The sequence below is a fragment of the Cricetulus griseus genome, chromosome 4, assembly GCF_003668045.3.
Source record: "Cricetulus griseus strain 17A/GY chromosome 4, alternate assembly CriGri-PICRH-1.0, whole genome shotgun sequence".
NCBI classification, from domain to species: domain Eukaryota; kingdom Metazoa; phylum Chordata; class Mammalia; order Rodentia; family Cricetidae; genus Cricetulus; species Cricetulus griseus.
The window spans coordinates 4098635-4118679 of NC_048597.1; the positions used below are offsets into that span (position 1 = coordinate 4098635).

General features: G+C 44.2%; 2 protein-coding genes across 2 annotated transcripts in view; one reads left to right on the forward strand and one right to left on the reverse strand.

The window, feature by feature from the left end:
* The window catches only part of Setd4 (SET domain containing 4), a 136885-nt gene that overhangs the window by 15593 nt on the left and 101247 nt on the right, over window positions 1-20045 (forward strand). The window lies entirely within an intron of this gene.
* Window positions 3512-7833, reverse strand: LOC100753466 (carbonyl reductase [NADPH] 1). The gene is made up of 3 exons (XM_027415631.2): window positions 7323-7833; window positions 5489-5596; window positions 3512-4119 (listed from the first exon to the last, which is right to left on the reverse strand). The coding sequence occupies exons 1-3, from the start codon at window positions 7666-7668 to the stop codon at window positions 3683-3685; spliced, it is 891 nt and encodes a 296-aa protein (XP_027271432.1). The 5' UTR covers window positions 7669-7833; the 3' UTR covers window positions 3512-3682.

Below are 20045 nucleotides of genomic sequence, written 5' to 3' on the forward strand. Positions count from 1 at the left end.
CAGTCCAGGCAGGAGAGATGTCTCGGCTGGTGAAGGCACTTGAGTTCCATACCCTGGGCACACATAGTGGAAGGAAAGAAGACACTGTCCTCTGACCTGACAAGGGCTTGAAAGCACACACACACACACACACACACACATACACACACACACACACACACACACACACACACACACACACAAAAGGTTATAATAATTTAAAAGATTTTCAAGAAGATGTCCTGAAAGACTCATGTCTGAGCACAGTGTGCCGCTGTAGGGGCTCCCATCTTATCAGGACCACCCAGGGAAGTATTTTCTCAGCTTAAGCTGCAGGTATGGTAAGTGGAGAAGGGTAGTTAACCTAATTCTCAGACTTGTGAAACCTCTTCCTGAGGAGCAAGTTCCTCTACCTGGCCACAGGCTTCACACTGTCGGTTTTCTCAGCATGAACTTCTTGGGGGAAAGTTCTAATTTTTTGGTGACCATTATAGTTATTATTATTTTGGTTTTTCAAGACCGGGTTTCTCTGTGTAGCCCTGGCTGTCCTGGAATTCACTCTGTAGACCAGGTTGACCTTCAACTCACAGAGATCCATCTGCCTCTGTCTCCCAACTGCTGGGATTAAAGGTGTGCACCACCACCACCCAGCTGGTGACCATTATTTTAATAATCGGATGGCCACAAGTGTCTCTTTACCAGATCTTCATTCCTGCCAGAATAGCTACACTCTGCATATATTCAGAGTCAAGTCTCAGGGTCAGAGCTGAACTGAACATCGTAGTTAACTTGAACAGCAGAAGCAAGGGTCAGGACCATAGACACTTACAGGAGAAGGGCTAGTCAGGGTTCAGATGGACAAACGGATGGCAGGACCAGATGTGTAAATAGGCAGACAGACAGGTGAAAATTTAGGTGGGCTGTGTCAGCAGTGGAGACCAATCTAACCTGAGGCTCTTCCTGGGACAGTTCCGAGTTTTCTAGCTGAGGTTCCTGTGACAGAGTCAACCTGAGGCAGTGGCGAGGCGGATATGATGACACCTTGACTGGGACTGCTTAGGTATGCATTTCTCAGGCCTTCTGTTTAAACCTAAAGCTCATGTTAGGACTGTGAAGATGGACTTTGGGGTCGATGGAGCCTTTTTTTCCCCCAGTGTACCATATTGAATAAATATTCTTTCTCTGCTTTTCGGTATCCACAGAGTCAGTGTTTTGAGACCATCACTACAGGGAGATGAGTTCATCCCACTACTGACTTGTGCAGTAAATCCACATCTTCACTATCTGCTGGTTTAAGCCACTGCCTGTTTTAGAGAGCACAGTTCCATGGCTGGTAGAGGGGAAGCTTTGGAGGAAAATGTCACCCAGCTTGCGGCATGGGGCTCCTTGTTTCCCTAGAATTGATTGTGACAGTGTTTTTCCTCGTTATGGTTTACCTTCCTGGCAGGTTCAGTGAACCTTGGTGATAGGTTAGAAAACAGTGTTTCACCCCTGAGCAAGTTTTTGCTTGGCTGACTTTGTTATTAAAAAAACAAACAAACAAAAAACAACTCACTTAGTGTTGTCCAAGAGTCATGAGCAGGTGCGATCAGCTAATGCAGGATTCCCTTGGGGGCGAGGTCCAGCCTGGGCTGAACAGGCACCATGTCTGTAAAATGGCATTTGTCATAAATGAGGCTATAAGATCTATACATGGGGCCCTTTCTTTCCAATCACTGCATTTTGATGAAATGGCTATGAGGTCTGTTTTTATTTAGCTTTCCTCCACTTTTTCTCTTCTTTCTTTTTTTCTTCCCTTTTCTTTTTGAGACAGGGTCTTACTTCATAGGCCTGACTGGCCTGTGACTCATTATGAAGCCAAGGCTGGCCTTGGGCTCACAGAGATTTGCCTGCCTAAGTCTCTGGAGTGTTGAGATTAAAGGCGTGTGCCACGTGGCTTTGATTTGACCCAAAGAATCTGTACTGGTGGTAGTCACAGGAGAGAGTGGTCCAGTCACAAGCAAAGATGACTTGAGAATTACAGCTGAGTTTTCAGTGGAAACTCTGAAATCCAGAAGGGCTTCGAAGGGTGTATTTTAAGTTCTGAGGATCACAGGTACCAGCCAGACCATGATGCCAAGGAAACCCGTCTACCTAAATAGAAGGACAAACAAAATTTTTCCACGATAGCAACTGGCTAAAAGAATATATGACCACTGACTTAGCCTTCCAGAGGGTGCTGGAAGGAATCTTGTGAACTGAGAACAGGAAAAAGCCAAGAGGATATAGGGCCAAAAATCAATGGTGTTAGGTGACCTTTAATGACAGTTGCTCATGTTGTGGGGATACCCCCCCCTGCACAGCATTATTTCACTCCTACTTCATAACTGTAATTTTGCTACTGTTACGAATCGTAACGTAAGCAGGATGTCTGATGTGGGACCGCTGCAGAGGTCATGACCCACAGGTTGGGAATCACTGATTTAAATTCACTGATTAATCACTGATTAAATTCAGTTCAGCAGTTTTTTCCATAGTCCAGTGTCTTTCTGCAGCTGTTTGTCCTTTGTCATTGGCATTAAGAAAGTTTAGTGTCAATAAAGCATTATGCAACCTATGTTTGGGGGGTTTTAACTTACCAGCTTGTCTATGGAGCATCTCCTTAAGCGTCCTGTTAGATCTTTCAACGACTGCTTATCTTGTGGGATTGTGTGGTATACCAGTGACATGCTTTAGGTTTAATATTTGAAGAATATTTTAGGAGGCGTGGTTACGGTGTCTTCCTACACCTCTCTACCTGTAGGTTAGCTTAGCTCCCAATTTCACCAGACGCTTCTTTGTGGCTAATGAAGGAACTCATAATTGGTCCAAGTGCAGATAATAGGTGTCTGTGGAAAGCTCGCTGACAAATAGGATACCTGTGTCACCCTCCCCACCAAGACTCAGGGGCCAGTAAGGTCGAGGAGGCAGAAAGAAGATCTTTAGAGCCACAGGTTGGGGGAAGCAGAGCAAATCAATGTCTCCTCAGCATGCCAGGACGACTGCAGCCATGAGCTCACGACATCCTCTGCGTCTGCCTGCACACAGACAGCCCGTGTTCCAGCACAGAGGTGGGGAGGGGAGCCACCAGCCCCCACCTTTAACTGAGAAGCTGTTGACGGGGGACGGCTTCTGGGGAGGAGAGTCATTTCTCTTTAAGGATGTGCCCCAGGTAGGCCAAGCGAGTTTGCAGCAGCAGCAGATGACATGAAGTTGGAAGGGGTTGGGAAATGGGGGTGACATCTGGAGGGAGTAAGAGGGAAGATCAGGGCGCGATTTTGATCAAACACATTGCAAGAGTGTAAGAAATTCCCAAAGAATTTATAAAAAATTCTTATTTAGTTTGAGCTATCATGTTAGCTCAACAAGTTAAAAACAGAAAAGGAGGTTACCAAAACACCTACACTTAAGGTTTTCTTCTAATGTCTATGCAAAGCTATGCATGTCTGTGCATATGTATAGTGCATGGACACATGTCTAACATAACACTCCACACACATGCACGATAAATGAGCACAGCTAAAGAATCGTTTAATGCATCTTGATTTTCATTCTTTATTTCCAACAATTTCATTTCATCTCCTCTAGGAAACCACAAAACTTCGTAGAATTAGAACTACAGCTCTGTGTCGCTTTTGGACAGGGTATGAAACCAGGGACTGTGGGGAGAGGGGAAGAGTTGAATTCACCATTGTTCTACTTTTTTCTCCTGAACAAACTGCCCATGAGGCCCCTCTGCATCTGGGGGCAAAAGGGCCAAGTACACGGGGGTCTCTGCCCCTTCTTCTGGACTCTTGGTGGCTTTTGGTCCTGCCATGTCTGTTCTCACCCACCCTGGGCAACAGGCATTGAGGAGGATCTTGTCATCTCTCCTCTGCTGGCTGAGTTTCCGGGCATGGATTCTGGACAGGACTGTCACCCCAATCTTGGACACCCCATAAGCACTATTAGGCCAGCCTTCCTTCTCATGCATTCCTTTCTTTGTGTCTTCCACAAACTTGTTCATGAGCCCCACCAGCTCCTCCTCTGTGATGGTGTCACTTCGAAACTTCTGCTGCAGCTCCGGGCTGCAGTTTTTCAGGGCATCAAGGCTCATGGTGCTTGACACATTCACCACTCTGCCTGAGACGCACAACAGAAATGATGAATTGCAAGTAGCAAGGGGTTTAGCATAGAAGATTCCCACTTGAGAGAACACCAACGGTGTGCCATCGAAGCAGAGCACACACAGCCAGTACCATGGTGGCAGAAGGCAAGGCTGAGGCAGATTGAGCAGGCAAGTGGCATTGGAAGGGGCTGCCCTGTGAGGTCTGTGAGCACAGCTTGGAGAAGTACTGGAATCTTCTAGGAGGGTAGGCTGGGACAGAGGATGGGAGTTTAAATTGTACACATATGCTTTTAAAGTGGCCATTTGTCTTTATTGGTGTCCCATGACACAGAGACAAGTCACCCACAGTTGACAGCACATGTCATTGATGCCTTCACTGACCCTTTTGTTGGCGACCGAGATGGGACTTCCCAGGTCTACTGTGGAAAAGAGTTCACACTAGTTACTTCTACCCATTTTATTTACTCTCTATAACTAAATGCCCCTGTGAAAAGAGGAGGGGACTAGCTGCAGCGTGATGGAAGCCCACAAACAAAGCCACCATAGAGAGGCTAGCCCACTGGGCAAATTATATGCCGCATTAGAAGAATTTATGATGAGAAATAGGTGCTAGTTTGTCACGTGCAGGTCGTTAGGAAGCTAAAATGAGCCTGGAGGAAAATAGAGTTGGATAATAGTAAGCCACATAAACCATGCTCAGGGCTGGGGCTATCCACTGAAGGCTGGGTGGGAAATAGCCAGACAGACAACACAGAAGGAAAGGAAAAGGGTCAGGAAGGTTTGCAACTGTGTCAATTGGCAGTAGAGAGTTTTATGTAGACCTGAGCTGGCTGACAATGGTGCAGGAGACTCAGGTGTGACACTGGGTTTCGACTCTGAGGTGAGGACACTCTGAGGGATGAGCATGGTGATTCTCCCAAACTGGTTGGTTGCCAAGATGATTTATGGAGGGAGTGTGTGATCAGGAGGCAGACAGGCAAGGGATGGATGGGTGTCAGGAGAAGGGAATTTTGGGAGTGCTCAAGGAAGGTGGGAGAATTTTCTGGGTGTTGTGTCCAGTGGGTAGATGTTGGTGAAAGCTCTGCCAGTGGGCCTTGGGCATACATGAGGCAAGTGGACTTTTGAACCAAGACTTGAGGGAGGAAAACAAAGCAGGTATAGAAATCCTGACATCACAGTGAGTGTCAGTGGGGGCTGGAGAAACAATGGTAGGATGGAGGCTCACCAAGCATGTCTGTGCTGCTGCAGCTGGAGTGAGAGAGGCTGAGCCTGGAAAGAGATGCCAGCCCCAGGCAGGCAGACCCCAGGAGGGCAGACCCCAGGAGGGCAGACCCCAGGCAGAAAGACCCCAGGAGGGCAGAGCAGATCACCCACCAGGCTCACCTTGGGGTTTTATTAGAGGGAGTAGCTCCATGCAGACAGCTCGGGTACCCAAAAAGTTTGTTTTCATTGCTGCTTCTGCTTGAATGTGGAATTGGGTAGGGTCAGTGCCTTGTAGGGGAGAAAGAGAACAGAAATGCAGAGGAGTCAATAGTCAGAACTTGAGGCAATGGCAGACTTTCAGGCTAGGTAAGTCCTACCGTGGCCGTTCGAATGGGGAGGGTCCCACAGGAATTGGGTCCATTTGGGAAGGACTATGAGGTGTGGCCTTGTTGGAATAGGTGTGTCCTTGGGGGTGGGCTTTGAGGTTTCAAAAGCTCACATCTGTAGTAGGGACTTCTTTGTTGGGGCTATCGGCCTCCCATAGTGACATGGAGACTTATCATTAATTATGAATGCTTGGCTGACAGCTTAGGCTTCTTTCTACCTGGTTCTTAAGACCTAAATTAACTCATTTCTATTTACTTTCGGCCCCTTGGCTTTGTTACCTCAACTCCATTGCCTATCCTGCTTGCTCTGCGTCTCTTGGCATCTCTGCCTTCTTCTTCCCAGCGTCTTCTCTGCCCTGAAAATACTGCTGAGCTATTGGCCATTTAGCTTTTTACTAGACCAAACAGAGTGACTCATCTTCACAGTGTACAAAGAGATTATTCCACAGCCGGGCGTTGGTGGCACACGCCTTTAATCCCAGCACTCGGGAGGCAGAGGCAGGCGGATCTCCGTGAGTTCGAGACCAGCCTGGTCTACAAGAGCTAGTTCCAGGACAGCCTCCAAAGCCACAGAGAAACCCTGTCTTGAAAAAAACCAAAAAAAAAAAAAAAAAAAAAAAAAGATTATTCCACAACACACAGCAGGTCCAGTCCCTCTCTCTCCCTGCTGTCTGCAGATCAGCATGTAAAGCTCTCAGTTCCTCCTCCAGCGCCACACCTGCCTGCTTCCCTCCATGGTGATCATGGGCCAGCCCTCTAAAATCCCAAGCAAGCTCTCAGTTAAATGCTTCCTTTTATAAGTTGCCTTGGTCATTCCATCTCTTCATAATAGGACAGTCACTAAGACACCTACCAATAAGGAATCATTGTGCCTCTGTTTGATGATCCTGTATTTTATCACATGACACCAATCCCGGTACTGAGAGGAAGGCATCCTACAAGGAGTCTCAGTGCAAAAGACCTCTCCCCCACCCCATTTCTTGCTTATTTCCAAATCAGTTAGAACTAAACCCAGCTGGCCTTAAGATCCAATCACAGACGTTGACTTGACATAAACTTGCAAAGGATCCCAGAGTCAAGCCAGATAACTGGTTAAGACTCTTAGAGTGAAAACTTCTAGGCTCTGGTATAGCAGGCTACTGAATTATAGGTATGCCATATCATGAAGATATTCCTAAGAATACTTTAAGTGCCAAAATTATCTCAGGTAAAATTGGTCCCTGGACCAGCCCTAAATTGCTATCCAGTGTTACCCTGTATTGTACTGTTTAAGGAACTGTCTAACTGTTTTCTCTATGCTTTTGTAAGCAATGCTTGTTTGCTGTGATGTCCAGAGCTGCCTTTCTTTATGCATTGTTTACCCTTGAAAAATGCAAGCCAACTGGCCTTTGGGTTTACTTCACACTAATCTTCTTGGGACAGTCTTGCTAGCATTTAATAAAGACTTCATTCAACTTGCTCAGACCTCTCAGCAATTTTTCTCTTCAGGCACCCTATAACACTGAAATATTCATTTTGTTCTTAAGCTCCCAACATATCTTGCTCCTCTGGAGGAACCTATGGAGACCTCCACAAACCAAGGGGCCCCACCCCATCCCCCTTCACTGTCAGGCCAAGAGCAGACAGACCTGGCTGGGCGCTCTTGAAGAAGTCTCTTTTTCTACTTGGTGGCTTATTCTTGGGCCAGGTGCCAATGCCGGCATTGTTGATCAGCACATCCAGACCCCCATACTCCTTGAGCAGAAAGTCGCGCAGGGCGCGGATGCTCTGCAGGTCGTCGATGTCCAGCTGATGGAAGCGGGGACTCAGGCCCTCTGCCTGCAGCTGCTGCACCGCTGCCCGGCCCCGGGCCTGGTTCCTGGCAGTGAGCACCACGTCCCCGGAGAACTTCCGACACAGGTCACGCGCAATAGCGAAGCCGATGCCCTTGTTAGCCCCTGTCACCAGAGCTACTACTTGGTTGCTAGATGACATAGCTGAGTGTACCGTGAGAGCACCTGCCAGAAGAACTAACTCAGCCGACTCCGGGCTACTAAGATGTTGGATTCAGAGTCTGTGTGAACATCCGGAGTGTTGTATGCCTGGGGACCTTCGGCCCAGAGCCCAGACTCTTAAGGAGTCTTGGGCACTCTCTTGGCACAACTCAGTGGAGCTTCAGGGCAAACAAGATGAGCCAGTCTGAGTCAGTGTTGGGTGAAGTGTCCATCTCACAGCAAGACATCTTAGCCTCCAAGTGGTGAGTGTAATCAGTGATGATCCATGCGTTGGCACTGCACATAGATTCGGTTTTATGATCGTGTACCACAAGAGAAATTGGGTAATTTTTATCATTTTTTTATTTGAATTAGAAACAAGATTGTTTTACATGACAATCCCAGTTCCCTTCTCCCTCTGGTACTCCCCTAACACTGCCCCCAACTAAAACCCTACCTATCACAATCCTTTCTTCTATTCTTCCCCTGACTCAACCTTTCTGCTCCCTCATGACCTCTGCATCCCTCTCTTCTCCCCTTCTCATCCTCGCAGCTCCCTCCCCCCTCTTCCCATGCTCTCAATTTGCTCAGGGGATCTCGACCCTTTCCCCTTCTCCAGGGGACCATGTATGTCTCTCTTAGGGTCCTCCTTGTTTTCTAGTTTCTCTGGCAGTGTCGATTGTAGGATGGTAATCCTTTACTCTATATCTAAAATCCACATATGAGTGAGTACATACCATGTTTGTCTTTTTGCGATTGGGTTATCTCGCTCAGAATGGTTTCTTCTAGTTCCATCCATTTTCCTGCAAATTTCAAGATTCCATTTTTTTTTTTTCCCGCCGAGCAGTACTCCATTGTATAAATGTACCACATTTTCTCTATCCATTCTTCAGTTGAGGGGCATCTAGGCTGCTTCCAGTTTCTGGCTATTACAAATAGTGCTGCTATGAACATGGTTGAACAGATGTCCTTGTTATATGAATGTGCTACTTTTGGGTATATGCCTAAGAGTGGAATTGCTGGTAGACTGATTTTCATTTTCTTGAGGAGTTTCCATACTGATTTCCAAAGTGGCTGCACAAGTTGGCACTCCCACCAGCAGTGGAGGAGTGTTCCCCTTTCTCCACATCCTCTCCAGCATAAACTGTCATTGGTATTTTTGATTTTAGCCATTCTGACAGGAGTAAGATGGTATCTCAGAGTTGTTTTGATTTGCATTTCCCTGATGGCTAAGGATGTTGAACACTTTCTGATGTGTCTTTCAGCCATTTTAGATTCCTCTGTTGAGAATTGTCTATTTAGTTCTATACCCCACTTTTTAATTGGATTGTTTGGTGTTTTGGAGAATAGCTTCTTGAGTTCTTTGTATATTTTGGAGATCAGCCCTCTGTCAGATGTGGGGTTGGTGAATATCTTTTCCCAGTCTGTGGGATGCTGTTTTGCCTTTCTGACTGTGTCCTTTGCCTTACAGAAGCTTCTCAGTTTCAGGAGGTCCCATTTATTAATTGTTGATCTCAGTGTCTGTGCTACTGGTGTAATGTTCAGGAAGCGGTCTCCTGTACCAATTAATTCAAGGGTATTTCCCACTTTGTCTTCTAATAGGGTTAGTGTGGCTGGGTTTATGTTGAGGTTTTTTTTTATCAATTTTGATTTAAGTTTTGTGCATGGCGATAGGCTTGGGTCTATCTGTAGTCTTCTACATGTCCGAATCTAGTTATGCCAGCACCATTTGTTGGAGATGTTCTCTTTGTTCCAGCATATAAATTTGGATTGTTTGTCAAAAAATCAGGTGTTCGTAGGTGTGTGGGATAATATCAGGGTTTTCAACTTTATTCCATTGGTCTACCTGTCTATTTTTGTGCCAATACCAAGCTGTTTTCAGGACTATAGCTCTGTAATAGAGCTTGAAGTCAGGCATGGTGATGCCTCCAGAAGTTCCTTTATTGTACAGGGTTGTTTTGGCTATCCTGGGTCTTTTGTTTCTCCATATAAAGTTGATAATTGTTTGAGAAATTGGGTAATTTGTAACAGTCATAATGGGGAACGTGTTGGTAGACAGTTAAAACAAGGGAGAAGGGCGAAACCAGATTATAGAGACCCCAGGGACACTTCTAAGCCTAGCACTTTCTCTTGCAGGGCATTTAAAAGGTCATGGTTGCACAAACCTAAATGCTGGAGAAGGGAAGCTGGGACTTGGCCAAACAGCTCTTGAGGCTCCTGGCAGCTGCTTACCTGGCCGCTAAGAACTGTCCAGCTGGTCACGTGATTAGGTCTGATCTTTCGTTTCACACCTGCCTTTCTTCTCTTAACTTTCCCAGGAATTCCATCCTGCTTCCAGAAATGGGATCTGCCCTGACCATTGTTCTTTTCATCCTGGAGTTTACAACATTTCTCTGCAAATGAAGTAAGTCTTTACAGCTAGTGGGGAATGAGCAGTAAGGAATGAGTCGGGGAGGGGGGCCGATGGCCGCTCTTTGCCTGTATGAAAGAAAAACTGCTGACCAGTTCTTGGCTAGGTTTTTCCATAAATGGCAGGAAACATTTTTAAGTCATTGCAGGCTCACACATCAGGTACTCGAAAGTCATCATTGTTGCAGCAGGTCAGAATGGCAGCTTCCAGGACCCAGGGCAGCCCCTGTAAAGTACTTTAGAGGACATCAGCATGCACTGCTTTGTTTACATTTTAATAAAAGAATTGTATTAATATCTACCGCATGTTGAACACTTTCCCTGTTACAGCCCCAATGCCTTCTCTAGCCCCACCGATAGTTCTCTCTCTTCCTCTCGCTCCCCTTCTTTCTGCTCCCATGTTGCACATGCTTACATTTATCTCTATTAAATCTTGGATCCATAAATGGGAGAATTCATGTGGTGTTTGTCTTTCTCAAGCTTAATTTGCTGTTTAATAGGATTACCTCCAGTTGCACCCATTTTCCTGTAAACAACAAAACCCTGCTTTTCTTTATAGTTGGAAAATTCCATTGTATGTGTGTGTGACCATCCCTCCATCTTTGGATGTCTCATGACTTAGTGCCGTGAACGGTGCCTGAGTCAGCTCTGGGTCAGCTCTGGTGTGCAAGTGTCTCTACAGTCATTTTCAGTTCTGTGGGTACACTGCCAGGACTGACTGCAATAGCAGAGTAATAGGATAGACTGATTTTTCACTTTTTGAGAAACCTTCTGTCATAGTTAGGGTTTTATTGCAGTAAAGAGACACAGCCACAGCTCCTATAAAGGGAAACATTTAATTGGGGCAGGCTTACAGTTCAGAGGTGTAGTCCATTATCATCATGGTGGGATATGGCGACCTGCCAGCAGACATGGTGCTGGGGAGGAGCCGAGAGTTTTACATAGGGATTGTCAGACTGCAGGTAGAGACTGTCCCTGGCCTGGCTTCAGCACTTGACACTTCAAAACCCACTCCCAGTGACCCCCTATGAGCCTATGGGGGCCATTTTCAGTCAAACCACCACATTCCATATAGGTGTCAGTAGTGACTGGAGTAGTTCATAACCCCACCAGCCCTGGCTATGGATTCTTTCTGCTCTTACTTGTTTTCCAAGGAAGTGTGTGTTTTGCCTGCATGCATGCATGTATGTGCACCATGTGCATGCCTGGTGCCTGTGGAAGCCAGAAGAGGGCGCCAGAGTCCCTGGAACTGGAATTAGAGACAGTTGCCAGTCTCCAGTCTCCATGTAGGCACTGGGAACTGAACTTGTAACAGTGGCCAATGCTTCTAACTGCTGACCCATCCCTGCAGCCTCTGTTCATTTCCTTAGTGACCATCACTGTGACTGGGGTGAGATGGAGTCTCAGTGTAGGTGGAGGTAAACATCATGTTTGTTGGCCATTTGTATTTCATCTTTTGAGAATTTTAGGTCCATGTTGTTACCCAACGCATTGATTGGGTTGTTGGATTTCATGTTGTTTAGGTTTTTGAGTTCTTTATATATTCTAGATATTAATCTTTGGCCAGATACACACCAAGCAAAGACCTTCTCATATTCTGTGTGCCGTCTCTTCACTCCACCACTGTTTCCTTTACTGTGCAAAAGCACTTTAATTCTGAGAGGTACCAGTTATTCGTTGACCTTACTTCCCGAGTGACCAGAGTCCTATGTAGAAAGTCCCAACCTGTGCCTATGTCTTAAATTATTTGTTCTACTTTCCCCTTTCACAGTTTCAGAGTCTCAAGTTTCCCTTCCTCCCTCCCTCCCTTCCTTCTCTCTCCTTTTTTTCTTTTCAAGATAGGGTTTCTCTGTGTAACAGCCTGGTTGTCCAAGAACTCACTTTGTAGACCAGGCTGGCCTTGAACACACAGATATCCATCTGCTTCTGCCTCCAGTTCTGGGATTAAAGGCATGTGCCACCATGCCTCAGGTCTTATATTAAGATCTTTGATCTGTACAGACTTAGTGTAAATACAAGTCTTTCTTCACTTAGCATGGTGCAATCTACAGGTTTGTCTTGTATCATTTTGTTGAGAAGTGTTCCCTTCTTTCTTAGTATCTTCTGAGTTTTTAATCATGAAGCAATGTTAGATTTTATCAAAGGCCTTTACTGGGTATATTGAGATAATCACGTGGTTATATTACACTTATTGATTTGCAAACATTGAACTCTTTGTGCCGCTTTGGGATGAAGCCAATGATGGGCCAGTCTGACTCCATGTTAGGGTTGGAAGCCATTGTGTTACAAGGTCAGAATAAGTTTGTTTCTGTTTACTGCAAAACTTAAGTTTGATCATGCTTTAATATATTTCTCAAATTTGACATGCTTCCCTGTGGAGTTTGATTCACACTTTGAATGTGTCCTGAGCTCTCCCCTGATAAGATAAGGTGTTCTACCAAGGAAATCTTGAGATATCTTGAGATGTTCTGCCAAGATGATCTGTTAAATAATCTTATCAGCTATCTGCTTCTGTAAATTTCTTGCTTATAAGACCTTAGTTCGTCGCCACATTCCTTTGACAACCCCCAGTTTGTACCTTTTCCCTATAAAAGAAGGGAAAAGTCAGCCCACACTGCTCTCTCCAGTCCTGCTGTGGAGGGTCATTCCTACACATAGTAAATAATGCTTGCTGAATTGGCCTTAATGTGGGTAGTAGCCTTCATCTTTGCTCAGCAGCTCAGAGGCTTCATTGAGATTACATCCTCAACCCCATCTGGGGGACCCTTTCCTCCAGTCCTTGAGGACCAAAGAGCCACTTCCCCTTGGGATACACACCTTGAAGAAGTTCCAAAGCCCAGGGATATGCTCTCATTTCTTCTGACTACTGAGGTGAACAGCCCAGACAGAAAGAAGAAATCAGCAAGCACTCATCTGAGGAGGCCTATTGCTGTGAGGGTTTTGTTCTTACTCTTTTGGCCTTTTTGGGGGTCCCACCGCCCAGTTCCCAAATAACTCACCCATGGAGGCTTATTCTTAGTTATGAACACCTGGCCTTAAATTGGCTTTAAATAGCCAGGTTTTCTTAAATTAACCCCTCCATCTTTTGCCACTGGGCTTTTATCTTTCTCTATTTCTTTATATCTTACTTTCACCCTTATTCCATGACTGGTTGACCCCTGATGTCCACCTCTCCTTGTTCTCTTGCTCTCTTCTCCATTTCTCCTTCTATTTATCCTAGCTGCCTGCCAGCCTTGCCTATCCTTGCTCCTGCCTCGTTATTGGCTATTGAGCTCTTTATTAGGACCACTAGGTGTTTTAGTCGGGTATAGTAGCACAGCTTCACAGAGTTAAACAAATACAGCATAAACAAGTCACACACTTTAAAATAATCCTCGACCCCAGAGACCTCCGTTTGGATGGAACCTCCAGCTAACTCCTGAAAGTCTCATTTCTCTCTCTCCAAACCCTATCCTCTCAGAGAATCTCCAAGAAAGAAAATGTTTTTTGCTGCAATGAGACACGAACCATGAGTCATGTGGAGTTTATTGAAGGGAAAGGGAAGAAGAGAAAGGGGATGTTGGCCAACCAGTGTTAGACCCCCCCGAAAACTCAAGTATCCGGGGTCCCAGGTCACGTTCGCAGTCACCCCAATCACCAGGCGGATTCGAGAGCTTGCTGCAAACTGCACGAGGCTTTATTGTAATTTAACGAGCTAACTCCATGTTAGCTCGGGTATTTCACCCATCCGCCATGGCGGATGGCTCGCAAAAAACGGCTCCTAGGGACTCCCAAGAGATCTTATAGGACAGCGTAAGGGGAGTGTCTAGGGATACGCACAGACTCAGGATTGGTGTGCCTCCAGGCTTGGAGGGCTTGCCCTTTGTTGATTGGTCAACTGGTTGTTATGGCCCATAGGCCCTCCCAGGGTGGTTGCTATGCTCTCTACGTCATTGCTGTGCGCTTGCTGTGCGCTTGTCCGTAAAGCACACCCAGGGTCGTAAAGCATAGCGCCACTAGCTAACTTCTGATTGGTTCCTTGTCACGAGGCAGGCATCTGACTTTCTAGTGACTAACTAACTTCCGATTGGTTCCTTGTCACGAGACAGGCATCTGACTTTCTAGTGTCTAGGACAAGGTCATAGAAGCATGCGTTCTGCCGTTATGGCTGCCAAAAGGGAAGCTGGTCCCTTCACCAGGAGCAGAAAGAGAGAAGTGGAGAAGAGTGGCAGAGAAGGGAGAGCAAGAGAGAGGAGAGGGAGAGAGAGAGAGAGAGAGAGAGAGAGAGAGAGAGAGAGAGAGGTAATGCATGACCTAGCCATGATGTGGCCACACAACACAGGGCCCTTTGAGCTGCCTAAGTATCTGCCTGAATGCAGATATGTGTGTCCCACCCATTGTCAGGAGGCAATGTCAGCATAATGCTGGGTCCCAACAGAAAAGGTACCAAAAAGCCCAGTTCTGAATTCTTGGTGGTTGCTGTGGCTGCTCCCCTGAAGTTGCCAGCAGCCCAAGTCCCCACTAAAGCTCAACTTTTGACCATACTTGGCACAAATCCAGCTTGTGGCAGACACGTGCTGTGGAATAATCCTCTTGTACACTGTAAAGATTTGTTACTCAAATTGGTATAATAAAATGCTGATTGGTCAGGAGCCAGAAAGTATAGGTGGGGCTACCAAACTAAGGATGATGGGAAGGAGAAGGGTGGAGTCAGGATTCTCCAGCCAGAGGCAGTAGGAGCAGGAGATGAACATGCCATAAAGGTACTGCCAGGTGGTAAGGCCTAAATAAGGAATATAGGTTAATTTAAGGTGTAAGAGCTAGTTAGTAATAAGCCTGAACTTTTGGTGGAGGATTTATAATTAATATAAGCCTCTGTGTGGTAATTTGGGAAGTGTCTTCTGGGTATCAGGGACTGAGCAGCTCTGACACAGGAAACTTCTGAGTACACGTGGCACACAAATGTTTGGCAAGAATTTCCACATAAAGCCTGAAAAGGCTTTAAAAAAGCACTCAAAACACACACACACACACAAACAGTGTCAAACTCGCTTCTTGGTAACTGCTTTTTCTTTGATAGGTTCTGTTGACTAGAGGCAAGCAGAGATGTGTCTCCTTTAAGGGAGAATTCCTGACTCAGTGTTAGCAGCAAAAACAGAGTGGCTGGTTTAAGAGGCCCTGTCACCAAATACATGATTGGGGTTTGTGAGCAGTGGGGTGGCATACTACTGGTTGGCAGCATGGACTCAGAAACTTCCCAGAGTTGGAGTGGTAAACATGGCTCCAGCCAGCATCTCCAATGTGGAGCTAAACTCTACAGACCAAGGAGCTGGGCAGAGCCAGGTGCTTTGGTCCTAGTCACTCAGCTTAGCAGTTTGAAGACTCATGTGCTCAGAAAAAGATAGAGATATGCAGTAAAGACAGATTCAGACAAAAAACCACAATCTCTAAATGGCTTACAGTGTGTTTAAAATGCACATAGGTTTGTGTGTGTATGGGGGGGGGTTAGACAGTCATGAAAAAGAAATACATACTTTTAAAATAATAGAGTCCTTCAAAATGGAGTGAAGTAATATTTTTAAAAAGCCACATAAAGATAGGAAATACACAGAGAGCCTGGATACTGTATGTTGTTGTGTTGTCTTTGAGTTGTTTGACTGCTGAGGAAGGAGCAACAGCTGCTAAAAGACATTTGATTATAAATGCTGCTGGATTAATCCAACCTACATATTTTAAAAATGTCTTGACTTCAAAATTTAAGTAGGGTATGTTACTTTGGGGGAGAGGTTTTGCTTTTATTTCCATGGGAAATGAGAAGCTGTGGATTCATTGTAGGTTCAGAAAAATCAGGTTTGATCCAGGAAGACCGCCTGAAAAAAATCTCTAATGGGAATAAATGGCCCAAATGATCCAGTGTTTCAGAGCACCTCTGCTGCAGTTTCCTCTGAGTTCAGCATCCAGAACAACTTCAAGGTTGCTGGCTGAGATGATCCAGACTCACAGAATACTCCAGTCAGGACTTGACTATAATCCTAAATTTAATCTTGGTCCCCCAAAGATTACCAGTGCCCCCAAACAGCAGGAAGCTGTCTAGAGAACTATGACCAAATTCCTAAAATATTGTTTGTGAATGTTTGTTTTCATTTAGTGGGGGTTGGTTGTAAATAGTTATTGGTCATAGTCAATCTCTTTATAAAGAAGAGAGGGGGATAGGATATAGAAATGATAAAAAGGATAGATTATTGAATTCACTTTAATTAAAAAATGACTGTTAATCTCAAAATATTTTACATTGGTATGTATTTTAGTTTATTGATATAGAATTAAGGTTAATTTTGATATACTGTATGTATATTTCCACTCTAGGGTATTATGTTTATGCAGGTCGTTAAAAATGTAATATATAGTTAAGAAATACAAGGATTTTGAGCACTTTCTTAAGTGACTTTCAGCCATTTTAGATTCCTCTGTTGAGAATTGTCTATTTAGTTCTATACCCCACTTTTTAATTGGATTGTTTGGTGTTTTGAGACTAGCTTCTTGAGTTCTTTGTATATTTTGGAGATCAGCCCTCTGTCAGATGTGGGGTTGGTGAATATCTTTTCCCAGTCTGTGGGCTGTTGTTTTGTCTTGCTGACTGTGTCCTTTGCCTTACAGAAGCTTCTCAGTTTCAGGAGGTCCCATTTATTAATTGCAGATCTCAGTGTCTATGCTACTGGTGTAATGTTCAGGAAGTGGTCTCCTGTGCCAATTCGTTTAAGGGTATCTCCCACTTTCTCTTCTAGAAGATTCAGTGTGGATGGATTTATGTTGAGATCTTTGATCCATTTGCACTTAAGTTTTGTGCATGGTGACAGATATGGATCTATCTGCAATCTTCTTTACGTACGAGTCCAGTTGTGCCAGCACCATATGTTGAAGATGCTATCTTTCTTCCATTGTATAGATTTAGCATCTTTGTCAAAAATAAGGTGTTCATAGGTGTGTGGGTTCATATCAGGGTTTTCAATTCGATTCCATTTGTCTATCTGTCTATTTTTGTGCCAATACAAACTGTTTTCAGAACAATGGCTCTATAATAGAGCTTGAAGTCAGGGATGGTGATGCCTCCAGAAGATCCTTTATTGTAAAAAGTTGTTTTGGCTATCCTGGGTTTTTTGTTTTTCCATATAAAGTTGAGTATTTTTCCTTCAAGATCTGTAAAGAACTGCGTTGGGATTTTGATGGGGATTGCGTTGAATCTGTAGATTAGTTTTGGCAAGATTGCCATTTTTATTATGTTGATTCTACCTATCCAAGAGCATGGGAGATCTTTCCATTTTCTGGTATCTTCTTTAAGTTCTTTCTTTAAAGACTCAAAGTTCTTACTGTACAGGTCTTTCACTTTTTTGGTTAGCATTACCCCAAGATATTTTATGTTGCTTGTGGATATTTTGAAGGGTGATGTTTCTCTGATTTATTTCTCATTGGATTTATCATCTGTATATAGTAGGGCTACCAATTTTTTTTCAGTTAATTTTGTATCCTGCTACTTTGCTGAAGGTGTTTATCATCTGTAGGAGTTCCCTGGTAGAGTTTTTCGGGTCACTTATGTAGACTATCATATCATCTGCAAATAGTGAAAGTTTGACTTCATCCTTTCCAATTTGTATCCCTTTGATCCCCTTTTGTTGTCTTATTGCTCTAGCTAGAACTTCAACTACAATATTGAAGAGATATGGAGAGAGTGGACAGCCTTGTCTTATTACTGATTTTAGAGGAATCGCTTTGAGTTTCTCTCCATTTAGTTTGATGTTGGCTGTTGGTTTGGTATATATTGCTTTTATCATGTTTAGGTATGTTCCTGTTATTCCTGTTCTCTCCAAGATCTTTATCATGAATGGATGTTAGATTTTGTCAAAGGCTTTTTCAGCATCTAGTGAGATGATCATGTGGTTTTTCTTTTTCACTTTGTTTATATGGTGGATTACATTGATGGATTTTCGTATGTTGAACCATCCTTGGATGGTTTGGATAGAGGTTTGTCTATCTTGTTGATCTTCTCAAAGAACCAACTCTTTGTTTCATTGATTCTTTGTAATGTTTTCCTAGTTTCTATTTTATTGATTTAGCCCTCAGTTTTAATATTTCCTGGCATCTACTCCTCTGTGGTTAGTTTGCTTCTTTTTGTTTTAAAGCTTTCAGTTGTTCTGTCAATTCTCTAGTGTGACTATTCTCCAGTTTCTTCATGTGGGCACTTAGTGTTATGATCTTCCCTCTTAGCACTGCTTTCAGAGTGTCCCATAAGTTTGGGTATGTTGTGTCTACATTCTCATTAAATTCTAGGAAGTCTTTAATTTTTTTTTATTTCTTCCTTAACTCAGGAATGGTGCAATTGGGTATTATTCAATTTCCACGAGTTTGTAGGTTTTCTGCAATTTGTATTGCTGTTGAATTCTAGCTTTAAAGCATGGTGATCTGGTAAGATACAGGGGTTTTTTTCAATTCTTTTGTATCTGTGGAGGTTTGATTTGTTGCCAACTATGTGGTCAATTTTAGAGAAGGTGCCATGTGGCACTGAAAAGAAGGTATATTCTTTTGTGTTTGGATGGAATGTTATATAGATATCTATTAAACCCAGTTGGGTCATAACTTCTGTTAGATCCTTTGTTTCTTTGTTAAGTTTCTGTCTGGTGGTCCTGTCTAGTGGTGAAAGAGGGGTGTTGAAGTCTCCTACTCTAAATGTGTGCGGTTTTATGTGTGGTTTGAGATTTAGTAATGTTTCTTTTACAAATGTGGTGCTAAACGCCCTTCCCCTATAATGAGACTGATGACTATTTTTTATGCCATCCTAGAGCCTTCATCCAGTGGCTGATGGAAGCAGAGGCAGACATCCACAGATATACACTGAACTGAACTCTGGAACTTAGTTGCAGAGAGGGAGGAATGAAGATCAAAGGGGTCGATATCAGGCTGGTGAAACCCACAGAATCAGCTGGCCTGAACAAGGGGGAGCACATGGACCACAGGACTGAATCAGACCCCTGAACATGGATGTCAATGAGGAGGCCTTTGCACTCTAGGGGGCCCCTGGTAGTGGATTAGTATTTTCCCCTGGTGTAAGAAGGGACTTTGAGAGCCCATCCCACGTGAAGGGATGCACTCTTAGCATGGACACATGAGGGAGGGCCTAGGCCCCGCCCAGGATGATGTAGTGGACTTTGGGGAGCCCCTGTCGAGGGCCTTACCCTGCCTGGGGAGTGGAGGGTGGATGGAGTAGGGGTTAGTTCAGGGGTTGGGGGTGAGGGGAGGGAGAGGGAGAAGGGATTGACATGTGAAACAAGCTTGTTCCTAATTTGAACTAATAAAAAAAAATCAAAAAGAAGAAATACAGATTAATAGTCATTTATAATAGCAAACTTATTAGTCATGCTAAGTATATTTTCATGGTCATACAGAGATATATTTCAGATAGATAGGCAATCTTCAAATACTTCAAAGACCTATAGAGTATGGCATTTAAAATGTTTTAAGAAGTTAGACTTTTCTTGACCATGAGACATGTCTGCTCCTGGCAGCACCAATTTCTTCGAAGAAACTGATGGGCATTGAAGAAACTTTCTATGGAGTTTCTTTTCTTTGTGGAAAAAGCTAGCTGTATGGCAAGGAAATTGCCCTTGACTTAATTGCTGACAGATATTATCCAAACTGGACTGCAGGGTACAAGAAAGGCAACCCCTGAGCTTTGCCAAGACAATGTAGGGTGGTCCTTAAAAATTTCCCTCTTCACAGGAAAGTCTGTCAAGATATGTTAGGCCTGTAGGCCAGAGTAGAATGCTCCCACATTACAGAGAAACTTTGGGTGACTTTCCAGGCAGCAAGATGTCCGTCATTAGGTCACATTTCACCCTTCTGGGGTCTTTGATGAAGTTGAAGACTAGATATAGTTTTCTTTAGTTATGATAAAAGATAAATTAGGTACAAAACTTTGGACTCACAAAGATAAGATAG

Coding starts and splice junctions, on each gene's coding strand:
- LOC100753466 (XM_027415631.2), bottom strand. CDS start 7,668: ATGTCATCTAGCAACCAAGTAGTAGCTCTGGTGACAGGGGCTAACAAG. Junction 5,597..7,322: donor CTTCAAGAGCGCCCAGCCAG/GTCTGTCTGCTC, acceptor CTCCCCTACAAG/GCACTGACCCTACCCAATTC. Junction 4,120..5,488: donor CCCTCTAATAAAACCCCAAG/GTGAGCCTGGTG, acceptor TGTGCGTCTCAG/GCAGAGTGGTGAATGTGTCA.